The 15,341-nt window shown below is 49.2% G+C and overlaps 1 protein-coding gene across 1 annotated transcript in view; it reads right to left on the bottom strand.

The window, feature by feature from the left end:
• Nucleotides 1–15,341, bottom strand: part of ITGA9 (integrin subunit alpha 9) — a 347,247-nt gene that overhangs the window by 328,851 nt on the left and 3,055 nt on the right. The window contains exon 2 of the mRNA XM_043885509.1: nucleotides 41–168. Coding sequence (XP_043741444.1) covers nucleotides 41–168 — 128 coding nt within the window. The remainder of the gene's footprint in view (nucleotides 1–40; nucleotides 169–15,341) is intronic.

Below are 15,341 nucleotides of genomic sequence, written 5' to 3'. Positions count from 1 at the left end.
GCAGAGCCCGTCCCCATCTTGGCAGTGAAAATCTACCCACCTCGAGCCATGTCCAGTTCGGTGCATCTCCGGTCAGGGTTGGTGTGGACGCGGCACTTAAACACAGCCCCAGGGGACTTCACTGAAGCGCTGTACTTGGAATCCGCCTTTGGTGCACCCACAAGGACCCTGCACATCAAGAAGAAACGGCATTCAGTCACAATCTAGTACCAGGCAAGTACAGCCAGTGCTAAATCCTCACCCAGCCATGAGGGTGTTGTCTGAATGCTCTCTGGGAGACGTTCCCCAGCATTCCACAGTGCTGCGGGGGGTGGGAGGAGGCAGAAGGAAGGGTCTCCTACTGTGAACCCGTCACGATTTTAACGTGCCTAGAGAAAATCTGAGTTTTCTTGAGAACACATACCGCCAAAGGGTTCCTATCCAGAATGTATACAGAATTCCCCCAAATCAACAACGAATAATAGACCAAAGACTTGAACAGATGCTTGACAAAGGAAAAGTGGCCAATAAACATATGAAAAGATGCTCAACTCTATCAGTCATCAGAGACACCACTTCACATCCTCTAGAAAGACTGAAAAAACCAGAAAGACTGAAAATGCCAAGTGCTGGCAAGGACACGGAACACCTGGGACCCTCACCCTTCCTGGTCAGAATGTGAACGATCACAACCACTTCGCAAAACAAACCAACAGTTCCTGAGAAAGCTACACAGGTGCCTGCCCTCGGACCCAGCAAACCGATTTCTAGGAACATACCCAGCAGAAATGCACGCATACATCTACAGGAGACACGCAAAATATTGCATAGGTAACAGCCCCAAACTAGAAGAAACCCTAAGAGCCATCAATGCTAGAATACATAACTAAACTGTGGTGTAGAAACAGAATTCTATACAGCAATGAAAAATCAATGAACAGTCAACTGCACCCTCATGGACAAATCTCACAAACACTGAGCAAAAAATACAGGGTCCATTTATCTGACATTCAAAAGCAGGTGAAATTTAAGGGTGATGTCAGAGGTCAGGAACACACTGACCTCTCAGGAGGAGAAGGGGAGGTGTAACCAGGAAGGAGGGTTTCTGGAGGGAGTTGCTTGAAAATCAACCTGAGTGGTGTTTATACAAATTTGTGAATAATTTAAAATTGTAAAAATTCATTAAAAATTTTATGAATAAAGAAAAAATGAGAAGTTTAGACATGCCATTTCTACTGTGTTCCACTCTTGCCCCTCCCCCCACGATGTGTACATTCAGGGTGATAGGAAAGAGGTAGCAACAGTGTGAAATTATAAACTACAACCTCTAGCCCAAGGCACACCAGAGCTAGATGAGTTTGCCTACAACAGGGCAAGACATGGCTGTACATCCTTCATTTTGAACCAAAAAGCTGCCCTGAGGATGTTGTTGCTGCTGAGTTGCTAAGTCGTGTCCAGCTGTTTGCAACCCCACAGACTGTAGCCCACCAGGCTCCTCCTAGCCCGTGGGTTTTTCCAGGCAAGAATACTGGAGTGGGTTGCCATTTCCTCCTCTGGGGGATCTTCCCAACCCAGGGATTGAACCTGCATCTCCTACATTGGCAGGCGGGTTCTTTACCACTGAGCCACAAGGCAAGCCTGCCCTAGAGATGAACCATTGTCCCCAGCAGGACCCTACTCCCCGGAGGAGAACAGCAAGACGTGCCAAGATGATGGAGAGACACTTTTGGGTACAGAACATGTTACAAAAACAATTCTGACCTAGAGTTTTGTGCCTAGTTTCTGGAAAGCAGTCCACGGAAGAGCTGTAGCAGAGAATGCCAGGCACCCTTGGTCAGGCACAGCTGGCGCTGAGCTACAAGGACCTGTACAATGAAACTTTAAACAGAATGGTAACTCATGGTTACAGAATGGTAAGCTCATGCTTAAAGAGCAGACAGTGCCAAACCACTTGCTCAGCGGAACGAGAGCCTATATCTGATTCTGTGAGTCGCCCCGTATCTCACGCAGCCCAGAAAGGAGATGCAATTCCCCTCCCAAGAGTATCAGGCATGTTATGAAAAAGCTCATGTCCCTGGGAACTGGCCTGGGAACGGAATGCATTCTCCATCACGCATCTCTGGAAAAGGTGACTAATAGCACAGGTTAGAGGGACCTTATGCAGCCTCCCTGGGGCAGCAGAAAGCTGAAGCAGGCTCCTTTCACTTGTTTCTGAAAGCCACCCTCATCTTGGGATCTCAAATGTTCACCCCAACTCTGGTCTCAGAATGACGCTGCTTCCCTCTGACACTCCGGCTGAGCAAAGGGGTGCAGATCCTCAGATCAGACCACGGAGGACTGAGATCCTCAGACGGTCATTCAGCAAAGGCTGGCAGAGCCCACACGGGACACCACCCTCATCTGCTCAGAGACGTGCTGTCAGGTTCATAAGGAGGCACGTGGGTCCCTGTGCTCAATCCTTCAACCCCCAGGGGACAGGAAGGGTCTCCTTACTGGAGCCTTTCTTTCCAGCTCAGTCTTAGAGAGTCTGTATATCTGATCCTGTGAAGAATCGAATCACACCACACTGGGTGTGACAGGAGCCGGGCCCCCAACAGTGGGCCTTCCTAAAAGCTGCCTGCTGCTGCTCAGAAACACCCCAGGACCTGCGCCCCCCACCCCCACCCCCGCACCCAGCGCTCATCGGGCAACTCCCAGCCTCAGGATCTCCAGGACGGGCCACAGCTGCAGAATCCCAAGCAGAAGCGGGGCTGGAACCCACCTCCTCTGGAAATCTTAGCAAGCACTTTCCCGAGCACGCCACACTGCCTCCATCACCCACACGAGGGCAGCTGGGCCGATCCATGGCTGCTCTCACTCAAATGCAGGATGACCCTCCGAAGGAAACTCCACTGAGGAGAAAGCCACATCAAGGGGTCAATGTCTCCCCTGGCTTTGGGGGCTGAGCTTGGAGGCACCGGAGCGGGCCAAGGGTGGCTCTCTCCGATGCTGGTTGCGTTTGCACAGGGGAGAGGAATTAGTAGTTTGCCATCTCTATGCTGAAACACCCACCACCTTTCCACAAGGCAGACTGCAGGAGCTGGGAAACATCAAATTCCTCCTTCACTCCGAAAGTCCCATGGGACAGAGCTGGGTCCAGAAATTCCCACCAACTCCAAATTTATATCAGCACAATGAATAAATGCCAACTGCAATAGATGCTGCTAAAAATAATAATAATAAATCACAAGAACTAAGTAAGGGGGAGAATTCATCATGCACAAAGGAAGGAAGGGAAATGGCTGCAAGAAACAATGGCAGGGGACTTTCCTGGTGGTCTAGTGGTTAAGACTCAGCATTCCCAATACAGGGGTCACAGGTTCAATCCCTGGTCAGGGAACTAAGATCCCACATTCCATATGGCACAGCCAAAAAACAGACCTACATTTAAAATAAAAAAGAAAGAAACAGTGGTCTATTTCCTCTATTGGGTATCCAACCTGGAAAGCTTAAATCCCAGGGTGGGTTCTCCCAGCTGAGAGCTGAGACAGATAAGCAAAAATTTATTTCAAAATCTAAAGTTGGAGAAGGGGGATTTCCCTGGTGATCCAGGGGTTGGGTCACCACACGTCCACTGCAGGGGGCACAGGTTTGACCCCTGGTCAGCACACCAGGATCTCACATGCCGTGTGGCACAGCCCAAAAATAGAAAAGAAGGAAAAAATTTTGGAAAAAGTATCTGCTGAATCATACTTTCCTTCGAAGCCCAAGGTACTCGATGGTTCCAACAACAACGGCTGATGAAGCACCCGATAACCACCGTTTGGTTCAAACTCTTAATCAGCTGCTTGGAGGAGGAGTTTCCCCCCAAATCCTGTGTAACAGGAAATGAAACAAGAGATAAGGGGGCATATGTGCACATGTGTGCCTGACATTCACAGGGGGGCTCGAGGGAGGACAAGCCTGTATCTCTGTGTTTACAGAACATCGTGGCTTCCTCCACAGCCTGGCGCTGCTCTTTACCTAGGCTGCAGGCCAGTGAGGCTGCTCCACAGGCCAGCTAATGAGCTTGCCTCTTCTGAAGTTAATTCAGCTGGCTATCAGCCAGGCTGATCCTGAGAGAGAGGACAGAGTTCAGGGCATACCACTGAAAAGATGACATTCGCATTTTCTCTCATTCTGAGTTACATAGGCATACGGGCCATTTTAAATGCCCACCCCGTCCCCCACCAAAAATCTTTCCTGGCACTCTTGTTAAGACAATAAGATGCTTCTTTCTTCTGTACAGTTACCATCTTAAGGAGCCGAGCGTCCCCACCAACAGGCTCCCCATGAAAAATCATGTGGCTGCTTCAGACCTTTGCTTGTTACTTCAAGTTGTGGTCCTCAGAGCAGCAGCACGGAAAACAACTGGGAGAATAAGGGGAAGGCAGAATCTCAGGCTCCATCCCCTTTCCACTAAATCAGAACGTGTTTTCTGGGTCTTCCCTGGGGGTCCAGTGGCTAAGACTCCGAGGTCCCAGTGCAAGAGGGCAAGATTTGATCCCTGGTCAGGGAACCAGATCCCACATGTCGCAACTGAGAGTTCAAATGCCACAACTAAAGATCCCTCATGCTGCCACGAACATCAAAGATCCTGCACCTAACAACTAAGACCTGGCGCAGCCAGACAAATATACAAAAATAAAATAAATCTTTTTTTAAAAAGAACATGCATTTTTTACAAACTCTCCTAGTGACTTCTAAGAAGGGTTCTAGAACCACCTACACTAATTACAATCACTTTCATCTGGGGCCAGTATGAACAGACGACCCCTGAGAATCAAGCTCTCCTCTATCCCACTCCTAGTTAAAGATGCAGAGAAACTTCCCAGACACTTCCCAGAGTCTCCTCCTTAACTCAGACCTCGGGTTCCTAATTACAAAGACCACCAGCCTGTGTTGGGCATGGGGAGTGTGCAGGTGTTGGGCTAGGCTCCCTCTGGGCTGAACTGCATTTCGTCTTCACCACAAGCCTGCAGGAGGCACTGATATTACTCCTCCTTTACAGAGGGAGAAGCAGGCGGCCACACAAGGTCATGGCACTTACCTGAGCACAGAGAGATGTGAGCACCCTGGCAGTCGGGTGCAGTGACCACTCGCCCACTCTGCCCTCCCCACGTCAGCCAGAAAGGAGCAAAGGGGAGCCGACAGGTGCCAGCCGCTCACACATGTGATGACCTTGTCTGGAAAAGGCACCTGATGCTCTGCAGGTGGCCCTGAGCTTATAATCTGGATTAGAGGCTCTATCCCCAAAGGATGAGAGGAGGCCTTTCTCCTCCCCATGAGGCTAAACTTCAATCGCCTTCCTGCTTTCCTAGAACATCCACTTTGCTGGCGCAAAAGTGCTGCCCAGAGGTTAGCCACCCCCACTCCCTCGCCCAGCCCCGCCCTGCCGCTCTGAAATTTTATTGAAGTAATGTGTGCTCAGTTGTGTCCGACTCTTTGCAACTTCCATGGACTGTAGCCCCATGGATTGTAACCCCCACAATCTGTAGCCCTGGATTCTCCAGGCCAGAATAGTGGAGTGGGTTGCCATTTCCTTCTCCAGGGGATCTTCCCCACCCAGGGATCAAACCCTCATCCTGTGTCTCCTGCATCGGCAGGTAAGTTCTTTACCAGCTGACCCACCGGAGAAGCCATTATTTATAGTTGATTTAAAATATTTTGTTAATTTCTGCTCTACAGCAAAGCGACTCAGCTATTCATATATAATCTTTTTCATATTCTTTTCCATTATGGTTTGTCACAGGATATTGATTATACAGTTCCCTGTTCTATACAATAGGACCTTGATGTTTAGGGGAGAATAAAAGCAAAACATTCTCTGGTATAAACTGTATCAATGTATTCTTAGGTCAGTCTCCCAAGGCATTAGAAACAAAAGCAAAAATAAACAAATGGGACCTAATCAAACTTACAAGCTTTTGCAACAAGGAAACCTAAACAAAATGGAAAAACAACCTACAGAATGGGAGAAGATATTTGCAAACAATGCGACTGACAAGGGATTAATTTCCTAAATACACAAACAGCTTACACAACTCAACAACAACAAAAAACGAGCAATCCCAACAAAAAATGGGCAGAAGACCTAAACAGACATTTCTCCAAAGACGACGTACAGAGAGCCAATAGGCACATGAGGAGATGCTCAACATCGGTAATGACTAGAGAAATGCAAATCAAAACTACAATAAGGTGCTGCCTCTCTAAATGAGCAGTTCACGCACCTATCTGGATATGTGGACCCATCTGTTCATCTGCCGACCCCAGCCATGCTAGTAGATTGTCTGATCTCCTGTCCAAGGCAATCCTGCCAGGCAGCATCTCGTGTGTTTTGCTGAGATGACGGGCACACTGCTCGTAAGTGGCAGGGCCGGGCTTTGAACCCAGGGGTCCATGTCTAGGGGCATGCTCCTTCCAGTCCCTCTGAACTCCCTCCTATGTGGCAGTTTAAGTGCACTCCATTTTTCCAACACAGCCACTTCCTTGGTTGACCAGTGTGGGGGGAAGCTGGTCACCAGGGCTCCCATCTGGCCACCCATCCAGCTCTGAACCTACCCTTCACCCTCGGAGAGCAAACCACGGGTCAATTCCCCAGGGACACAGGTGGCAGGAAAGGGGTGAACCACAGCTGCCTCCTGGGGAAGGCTTGGAGCTGACATCGTCCCCAAGGCTCCCTCCCTCCCCACAAATACCGCGGCAGTGATTCCGCAGGGCGAAATTACAGCCAGATCAAGGACGGCAAGTGGGGATTAAAAACCTTAAACCCATTAGGTTTGCTTTCAGGCATCTGATCCCCAAACCAAAACTTCCCCGGGGACCCATGTTTTAGTTACAGGAGTGGAATTCAATCGCTGCGTGTCCACCGCACCTCAGGGAAACCCCAGGAATCACTCCACATCCTTTCCTAGGCTAAACACAGCAAGGACTTGAGCAGTGGATGAGCCGGAGCCAGGAAAGCCACCTGACCACGCCAAATCCTGCACTCCCTGAGAGGGAAACTGGTGGAATTCCATGACCAACTGGGAAAGAACAGAGTCACAGGGAGGGGCCCGCCTCGCAGAGTCATTAAACCCCCTGGCCGCCCTGGATGGGAATAGAGGGTCCTCAGAGGCTGCTGCCCCGGCCAGGGGCTCAGGCCCTGGTAGATCACCCAGAGAAGGAAACATGGCAAAGAGCTGAGGTTTTCCTTCCCCACCTGACAGCATCAGGCAGACGTTAAAATCTGAGAGGCAGAGCGAGCTGCAGAACTCCAGAGACCTGCCTTTTGAGGTCCTCCTGTTGGCTTCTTGTGAAAATTTTTCTTCTCTTAGAAAAACAGGTCAATATTTTTACATTTACTTTTTTTTGGCTAAAATCCTCACCAGCTCCTTAGAAGTGTGAATCTACCTCCCAGACTTATCTGGATGCTGGCATGAAGGACAGGGCTCCCCAGAATAGGAATGGCTTCCGATCTGCTCTCTGAGAGAAGAGCCAGACAAAATGACAGGCTTTATCGCACAGTTGTCAGAACGGCCATCATCAAAAAGACCACAGATAACACATGTGGAGAAAAGGGAGCCCTCCTACGCTGTTGGTGGGAACGTAAACTGGTGCAGCCACCATGGAAGTCCCTTAAAAACCTCAAACTAGAACCACCATATGATCCACAACTCTATTCCTAGAAAACAAAAACACTAACTCCAAAAGATACATGCATCCCAATATTCACAGCAGTATTATTTACAATAGCCAAGACACGGAAGCAACCTAAGTGTCCACAGACAGATGAATGGATGAAGAGGTGGTGCATGTACAATGTAATATTACTCAGCCACAGGAAAGAAAGCAAATGGCAAAATTTCAACAACATGGATGGACTTGGATGGTGTTATGCTCAGTGAAGTAAGTCGGAAAAAGACTTGTGCTATATGCTATCACTCATGTGTGGAACCTAAAACATAAAACAAACAAATGAATATAACACAACAGAAATAGACTCAGATGTAGAGAACTAGTGGTTACCCCAGGGCAGAGGGAAGTGGGGAGGAGCAAGATAGTGGTAGGAGATTGTGTGTGTATTGCTCGTTCCGTCGTGTCTGACTCTGGCAACCCCGTGGACTGCAGCCCACCAGGCTCCTCTGTCCATGGAATTCTCCAGGAAAGAATACTGGAGTGGGTAGCCATTCCCTTCTCCAGGGGATCTTCCTGACCTAGGGATTGAACCCAGGTTTCTGCATTGCAGGCAGATTCTTTACTGCCTGAGCTACCAGGGAAGCCCTAAAGAGGTACAAATTACTGTATATAAAATAAATAAGCTGCAAGCATATATTGAACAGCACAGGGAATATAGTCAATATTTCATAATTACTTTATAAGAAGTATAATCTATAAAAACATTGAATCACTATGTTGTACCCTTGAAACATATTGTAAACCAATTACACTTGGATTTTTAAAAAGACTTTTAAAAACTCCAGGCTTTACAATCCCACAAGTCTCCTATTAAAGTAGCCAACTCAGATCTTTGGAAACAGCCATATGAATAAATAAACAAAAATGCAGATTGATGCCGAGCATGACCAAAATTTTAGAGACGACACATAATAAACAGTGTCTCATTTATTTCTGTATGGAGTGCTGACACTCAAATTTTGATAAATGAATGAATCAACAAATGCTCTGAAAGCAAAATTTTAGCATCTGAAGTCAGGATGAAGACCATTAGCTTGGAATGTTGGATCAAAGAAACAGTAAGAAACAGCTACTCAGATTTATCCAGGTGCATGGTGCATGTCATGCTTCAGGCTTTGCAGACATAATCGCATTTAATTCCCCCCACAATGTCTGCGGCACAAACTCTCCTTGTTCTTCTTTCACAGAAGAGACACTGAGGCTCAAACACCTGAAGTAACTTGCTAAGAACACACAGCTTCTGAATGGGGGCGAGGTCAGGCTGGCAGGGCCACTGTACATCTCGGCAGCCCCCCTGCTAAGGCCCAGACCACAGATTTGGTTGTTCCTAGGGAACCAGGGGCCATAGGAAGGCAGAGTCAGGAAGGACCCCACTCCCCTGAGTGTAGAACGTCCACTCCAGGCCCCGCGCTGGTGGAGAAGGGATGCGAGGACCTGTGCACTGCTGCCCTCGGGGCGGCCTGCACACAGCCAACTTTGCTCTGGGGTCTGTGCGTGTTGCAGCATTTCCAGGCCAGACAGTCCAGAAGGGCTGGGAGAGCTTCAACACACCAACGGATGTACTGAGATGGAAGAAATTCATTCCATGCCTTTTTGATGCTGAGCTTTGCAGGGGGTGGGGGGCAGACCTAAATCATCTTTGCTCTCAAACTGCTGGCCATTTATACAGAAATTCTGAGCCTGAGGGGGTTTCTTTAACAATGTTACAAACCCAGGGGTGAATCCTGAACACCAGCTGAGGTGGCATCCTTCCCCATCTACTCTCCAAAGGAAAATTTTTCAGTAAGCCGTGGGAGCCAGGAGCACTCAACGGAGCAGATGGAGGGAGAGAAACCCAGAAAGGTTAGGATGGATACAGGGGATATTCCAGAACGCTCCATATTTCCTAGGACATATCTGTCTTACAGTGACCTAGGGTGAGAGCAGACCCTACAAACATCCCTGGCAGAATCACTGGCCCCTCTTTCCTGAGGCATTGAGCATCTCTGGAAAGCAAAAGGGATTGAGCATCTCTGGAAAGCAAAAGGGATTGAGCATCTCCACACAGGTAGCCAGTGGGTCCTGAATAAGCATCTGCAAAGGGTGTCATTGGGAAGCTTCCAGAACCTTCTCAGGAAAGCAGGACAGAGTCTCACAACACAGATGTCGGGGTGCCTTGAGGCCCTAAACTCTTAACTCTTGCGTTCTTGAGAGGCAAAGGTGCAGGCCTCAGTTCAACTACTCTGTCCCTCCGTGCCTCAGTTTCCCCCTTGTGAATGAGGCTACAATGACGACTAGCTGAAGCAACTGTAGGGAACGTTATGTGAGTTAATACACATGAAGCACGTAGAACGGTACTCAACATGGGCTAAGCGATCAGCAGTACTGTGGCTGCTGCTGCTACAAATTTAAACTCGCAACAAGAGTCCCAGAAAAGCAGAAACTGGGGACCAAGTGACCTTGTGGTTTCAAAGACTGGAGTCTCACCAATCTTGGATTTGCTTTCACTTCCTAAGACTCCCTCTAGCAAAAAAAGGGGATGATCAAACACTTTACTCTGCTTTGGTTGGTCACCAAACCCACATGGCTTAAGGCTTTGTGGGTCACAAGATACCAGGGTTGAAGCTCTGGTCAGCGGCTCAGGGTAAGGGGGGAGCTCTCTTCCTCCTTTGCCCCTCACCTGTGACTTCCCTGAGGTCAGGGAGAGGCACCCTGCGAGTCTGCTTCGGGGCTGATTCTAACAGCTGAGAATCCCAGCACTGCCCGGGCTGATACGGCGGGATGAGCAGGAGCACAGATTATCCCAGCCACGCTGCAGGCCGAGGGACACACCTCACACGGCCCTTCACACACGATGGGCTCCGTGTCCACCACTGAGGCATCCAACCCCTCATGCCATCGGGCCGCAAGGGGACAGTTAGCTGACAGCCTCCAGCTGCCGCCCCTTTCAGGCAATCAGGCTGAGGCCAGGCCTTCCCTAGGCAACCACGGGGACTGACTATGATCATATGGGGTGCTGCAGATTGAGGGTGCCCCTGTTGAGGTGGCTGAGACTTTTTCGTATTGATTTTTATTGAAGTATAGTTGATTTAACAATGTTGTTAATTTCTTTTATACAGCAAAGTGATTCAGTTGTACATCTATATATATATACACATTCTTTTTTTTAATATTTTTTTCCATTGGCTTATCAAAGGGCATTTTTTAAGTTGGAAGACAGTTACTTTACAATATTGTGTTAGTTTCTGCTCTACGGCAATGTGAATCAGCCGTTAAGTATACTTATATCTTCTTCCTCTTGACCCTTCCTCCCACCCCCTCATCGCACCCATCTAGGTCATCACAGAGCACCAGGCTGAGTTCCCTATTCTACACAGCAGCTTCCCTCTAAGTTGGCTGAGACTTTTATCAGGCCCGCATCACTGTCTGAGGCTTCCCCTGCCCATCCTGTTTCCTCTCCCCTGTTCTTTCATCCACCTTACTCCCCGTCCCCATAACTCTTTTCAACTCCTATCTCTGTCTTAGCATCTGCTTCCCAGAGGACACAAACTGGCCGAGGGCCCCAGTGCGCACGGATTACCCAAGGCGGGAATGGACCCTGGTCAAGGCATTAACTCCGTGAGCCTTCCTTCTCCATCTGGCAAACTGGACACCAGTCACCACGTGGTCCCGAAGATCCCCCTAGAGACTGTTACACTTGTGAAAGATCGGGCCTCTTGCAGATGCCCAGCAAATCCTATCTGATGGGGTCATTTGTTTTGATTTCTTAAAGTTACATGCTACTCCCTTGAAAGCAAGTGGTTTCTGAGAACACCATGGTTGCTTTTAATAAATGTGACAACAGCATCCTCCGCAGACAAATCACAATGGGAGTTATCAGAAGGGGACCGTTTCCTGACCGGCAGCAGCTCGCTGGGGACTCAGAGCTGGCCGGGGCCTGGCCCTTCACACTCTCACACTCTGGGCTGTTAGAGACTGGCTGGAGAGAATCTGTCTTCTTGCCCTGGAAGGTTCTCTCCGGAGTGTGACAGCTGCCTCTGCCCCAGCCAGCGTTCAGCACTAGCTCGGGAAACAGCACCCTCGCCAGCTTCTTGAGATCTTCAGGGAAATGTCATGGAAACCCTCAAGGGATGCTGTCCGGGGCCCTTTAGAACTGGGGCCTCATACACATGTCATCTCTTCTTGAGCACTTCGAAACAGCAGGCACTACAGAGCTAGTAAGAACCTGGAACAAGATCTGGAAAAGCTACGTCCAGAAAACCCAGATGGGGAAGTGGGGTTACAGCCCGGCCTGAGCGCCGAGCATGGACAGCACAGAGACCTCGCCACAGAGATTATGAGAAGGCCTGGCTGCCACCAGCATTTCTGGGTGCCTCTGCACAAAGCCAGGTGGGGGCGGGGAACAGGGCCCATGGTCCCAGCATCCCCCTTCCGAAGATTCTATCTTCATGGGGCTCTTTTCTGCCCATCAGAACTCCCCATGCCTGCCTGAGGACCTGCCCTCCCACATCGGAGCCCACATCTTATTTCTGCCTGACGTACAAGGCGAGAAGCCCACAGTCTTCTTACCCATCAGGCTGAGTGCATTTTTCATTCTTGAATCCCCAGCCCTCAGCCTAGAGCAAGCAGTCCAATGTTTAATGGATGAAAGGAGGCTGCCAGCTATTAAGTTTTAATTAAATTTAAGCTCCCTCATTTCAGTTTTAATACTCAGATATGCAGGGGCTGACTTTAATGTTGTTGTTGTTACATCACCTTTGGATCTCTATCGAGCTGTTTAAGACACAAGTCAGGGACTTCCCTGGCAGTCTGGTGGTTAAGAGTTCACCTTCCAAAAAGAGAAAAAAAAAGACTTCACCTTCCAATGCAGGGTGTGCCAGTTCGATCCCTGGTCAAGGAACTAAGATACCACATGCCTCATGGCCAAAAAATCAAAATGCAAAACAGAAGCGATATAGTAACAAATTCAGTAAAAACTTAAAAAAAAAAAGACACAAATCATTGCACTTGGGCAGTGTCCAATCAAGCACTGGAACTCTCTGCAATGGTGAAAATGTCCTGTGTGCTGCTGAAAACAGCATCCGCAAGGCACGTGTGGCTACTGACAAGTTAAAATGTGGTGGTGTGACTGCAGATCTGAATTCTTCATTTTATTTGGTTGTTTTTTTTTTTTTTTTGGCTACACGGCATGGGATGCAGGATCTTAGCTCCCCAACCAGGGATCAAACCCATGCCCTTAGCAGTGAAAGCAGAGTCTTAACCACTGGACCACCTGGGAAATCCCTGGTAGTAATTAATTTGAATGGCAATACACCTGGCCCGTGGCCACTGCACTGGCGTGGAACCAGCTAGCTTGTTCTCTTAGTCGTCAAGCTTCATGCAAATGAGAGGATGCCATGTTCCCCTCGGCTCTGAATCGCCTCCTGTTCCTCACTGAGAGATGCTCAGACAACCCTAACAAAGCGCAATGCCGGCGCCTCTTCCATTTCCGAGCACTTGCTCTGGGCCAGAGCACGGCCGGCTGTCTTGATGTGTCCCGGGAGATGGGGCAGGAAGCACGTCTCCAGAAAGGAAGCCAGGGCACCCAACCGCCTCAGACTCCGGGGCGTCTGGGGCCGAGAGGAAGGAGGGGAGGGGAGGGTGTGAAAGAACCCCATTCCGGGGCCTGGACGCCAGCCGGGCTGCATGTATTTATCTCCAGGGTGTTACAGTTGTCTGCCCCGCAGCTGAGGGACCATCCGTGTCTACAGGAAGGGGACAGAAATCTGCTTTGTCCGTGTTCCCTGGTACCTCTTGCTTGTTGTTCAAAGGGGGCGAGAAGAGCCGGGGGGTGGCAGGTTTGGGAGAGGATGCTGGCTCAGGGCAGGCAGACGGGGATCACTGGGAAAACATAGAAACCGAGTCCCTTGCACGTTTGCATCCAAACTGATACCAGTGACATCTATCACACTCCCTGGGGTACTGCGGTCCACCTGGCCACGGGGATAACGCTCACTGCCCAGAGCATGACGGCACAGGCTACTCGAGCCACACCCTTGGAGAGAGCCGGGGTCGTGCTGGGTTCTCAAAGCAGCATGACCGCAGGTGTGGGATGCAGGGTCTGGGGCTCAGAAGGCGAGCCCCCAACCCCACACACGCAGAGCTGGGACCTCCGGTCAGCGACAACTCTGGTTTAAAAAAGAAATGCTCGGGATGCTCAGCTATGGGATTAGAGAAGATGCACTAGTTCTGCTGACAGAGCACATTCGGGCGCTCTGGGATGTGAACCTGGGGGGCACTTAGTCCGGGGACCCCTCCTCTCTGGCCCCTGCAGAGCCCCCACTGACTGCAGTGGGGGGTGCTCTCCCGGCCACGCAGCACTCCCCTCCCTCCTTACCTTACACAAGACAAATCCTCCCACCTGTAAAAAGGTGCTTGATTAGCATGAAGCAAAACTATTAAACCATGAAAGATTGAATGAAGAAGCTAAAGAATAATCTCTGCTCAAGAAGAAAGAAGACGTAAGGTTTAGTGAACACTGCCTTCTTTTCCATTCAGAGTTTCAGTCCATGACTCTTCCTCGTCAAGTCTATCACTTACCTCCCACACCCAACCCAACTCTCTGTCATCTTTTTTTAAAATCTCCTTCATGTAGGAGGCTCTGCTCTCCCACTGGACTGGAGCAGCCTTTTGGTACGTTACTCCACAGTTAATACATCGCCCTAAAGTTCACATTTCCGCTTCATTGGCACTATGGAAACTCAGAGAAAACGCCTGAAAGCCTCCCCCTCTCTCTGACCGAGTGATTCTAAGCCCAGGAACTTATGCAAAGGAAATAATTAAGGATGTCCGCAAGGCTTCTGTTAGAAGGATGTTTACCCTGTTGCTGTTTGTAATTGTGAATCATTGGAAACAACTTGCCTGTCCCTCAAGCAAAGCTAAAAGATCCAGGACCTAAGGACCGCCTGGTAGGTAGAGACCAACCATCAGTCACTAAGTCAATCAACAAACCCCAGAGCTGAAAGTTAAGGTAGAGACCAATTAACAGTTCCAGATTCCACAGGGCCTGAATCCTACAAATATAGGGCAACTACCTTTAAGAAAATGAATACAAAATTATGAGTATAGAATTAAGCACAGGGCCTATGCAAGTGAGAGGCCTTTGGTGGAAGTTTCATGAGTATCGCAGTAAGTCAAGCCTGTAAAGATGGAAGGAAAAGAGGAGAAAACAGGAGATGTTGGAAGTCTCTTCCTTCGAAGATTGGGCAGCAGAGTCAGCAGAGAATAATGTTCAAGGTCTAAGACCAAGAAGCAGGAGAAGGGAGACAAGAACAGGGAGAAAGATGCTTGGCGGTGGCTGAGTCACTCAGTCGTGTCTGACTCTTGCAAGCCCATGGACTGTAGCCTGCCAGGCTCCTCTGTCCACGGGATTCTCCAGGCAAGAATACCGGAGTGGGTTGCCATTCCCTCCTCCAGAGGATCTTCCTAACCCAGGAATCAAACTCGGGTCTCCTGCATTGCAGGCAGATTCTTTACTGACTAAGCTATGACGGAAGCCCAAGATGCTTGGAAGAAACAGCAGAAGGACACAAGCCAAGGAGATAAGCAAGAACTAATACAAAATGAAGGCAGTGTGGAGCGGGGGAGGCAAAAGAAAAGTTGCTTTAAATAGATCACAGGAGGGATTAGTTGGTACTTGAAAAATT

This window comes from Cervus elaphus, chromosome 24 (assembly GCF_910594005.1).
Source record: "Cervus elaphus chromosome 24, mCerEla1.1, whole genome shotgun sequence".
Classification (NCBI taxonomy): Eukaryota; Metazoa; Chordata; class Mammalia; order Artiodactyla; family Cervidae; genus Cervus; species Cervus elaphus.
The sequence above is the reverse complement of the archived record's forward strand: the minus strand, read 5'-3'. Positions and strand labels throughout refer to the sequence as shown.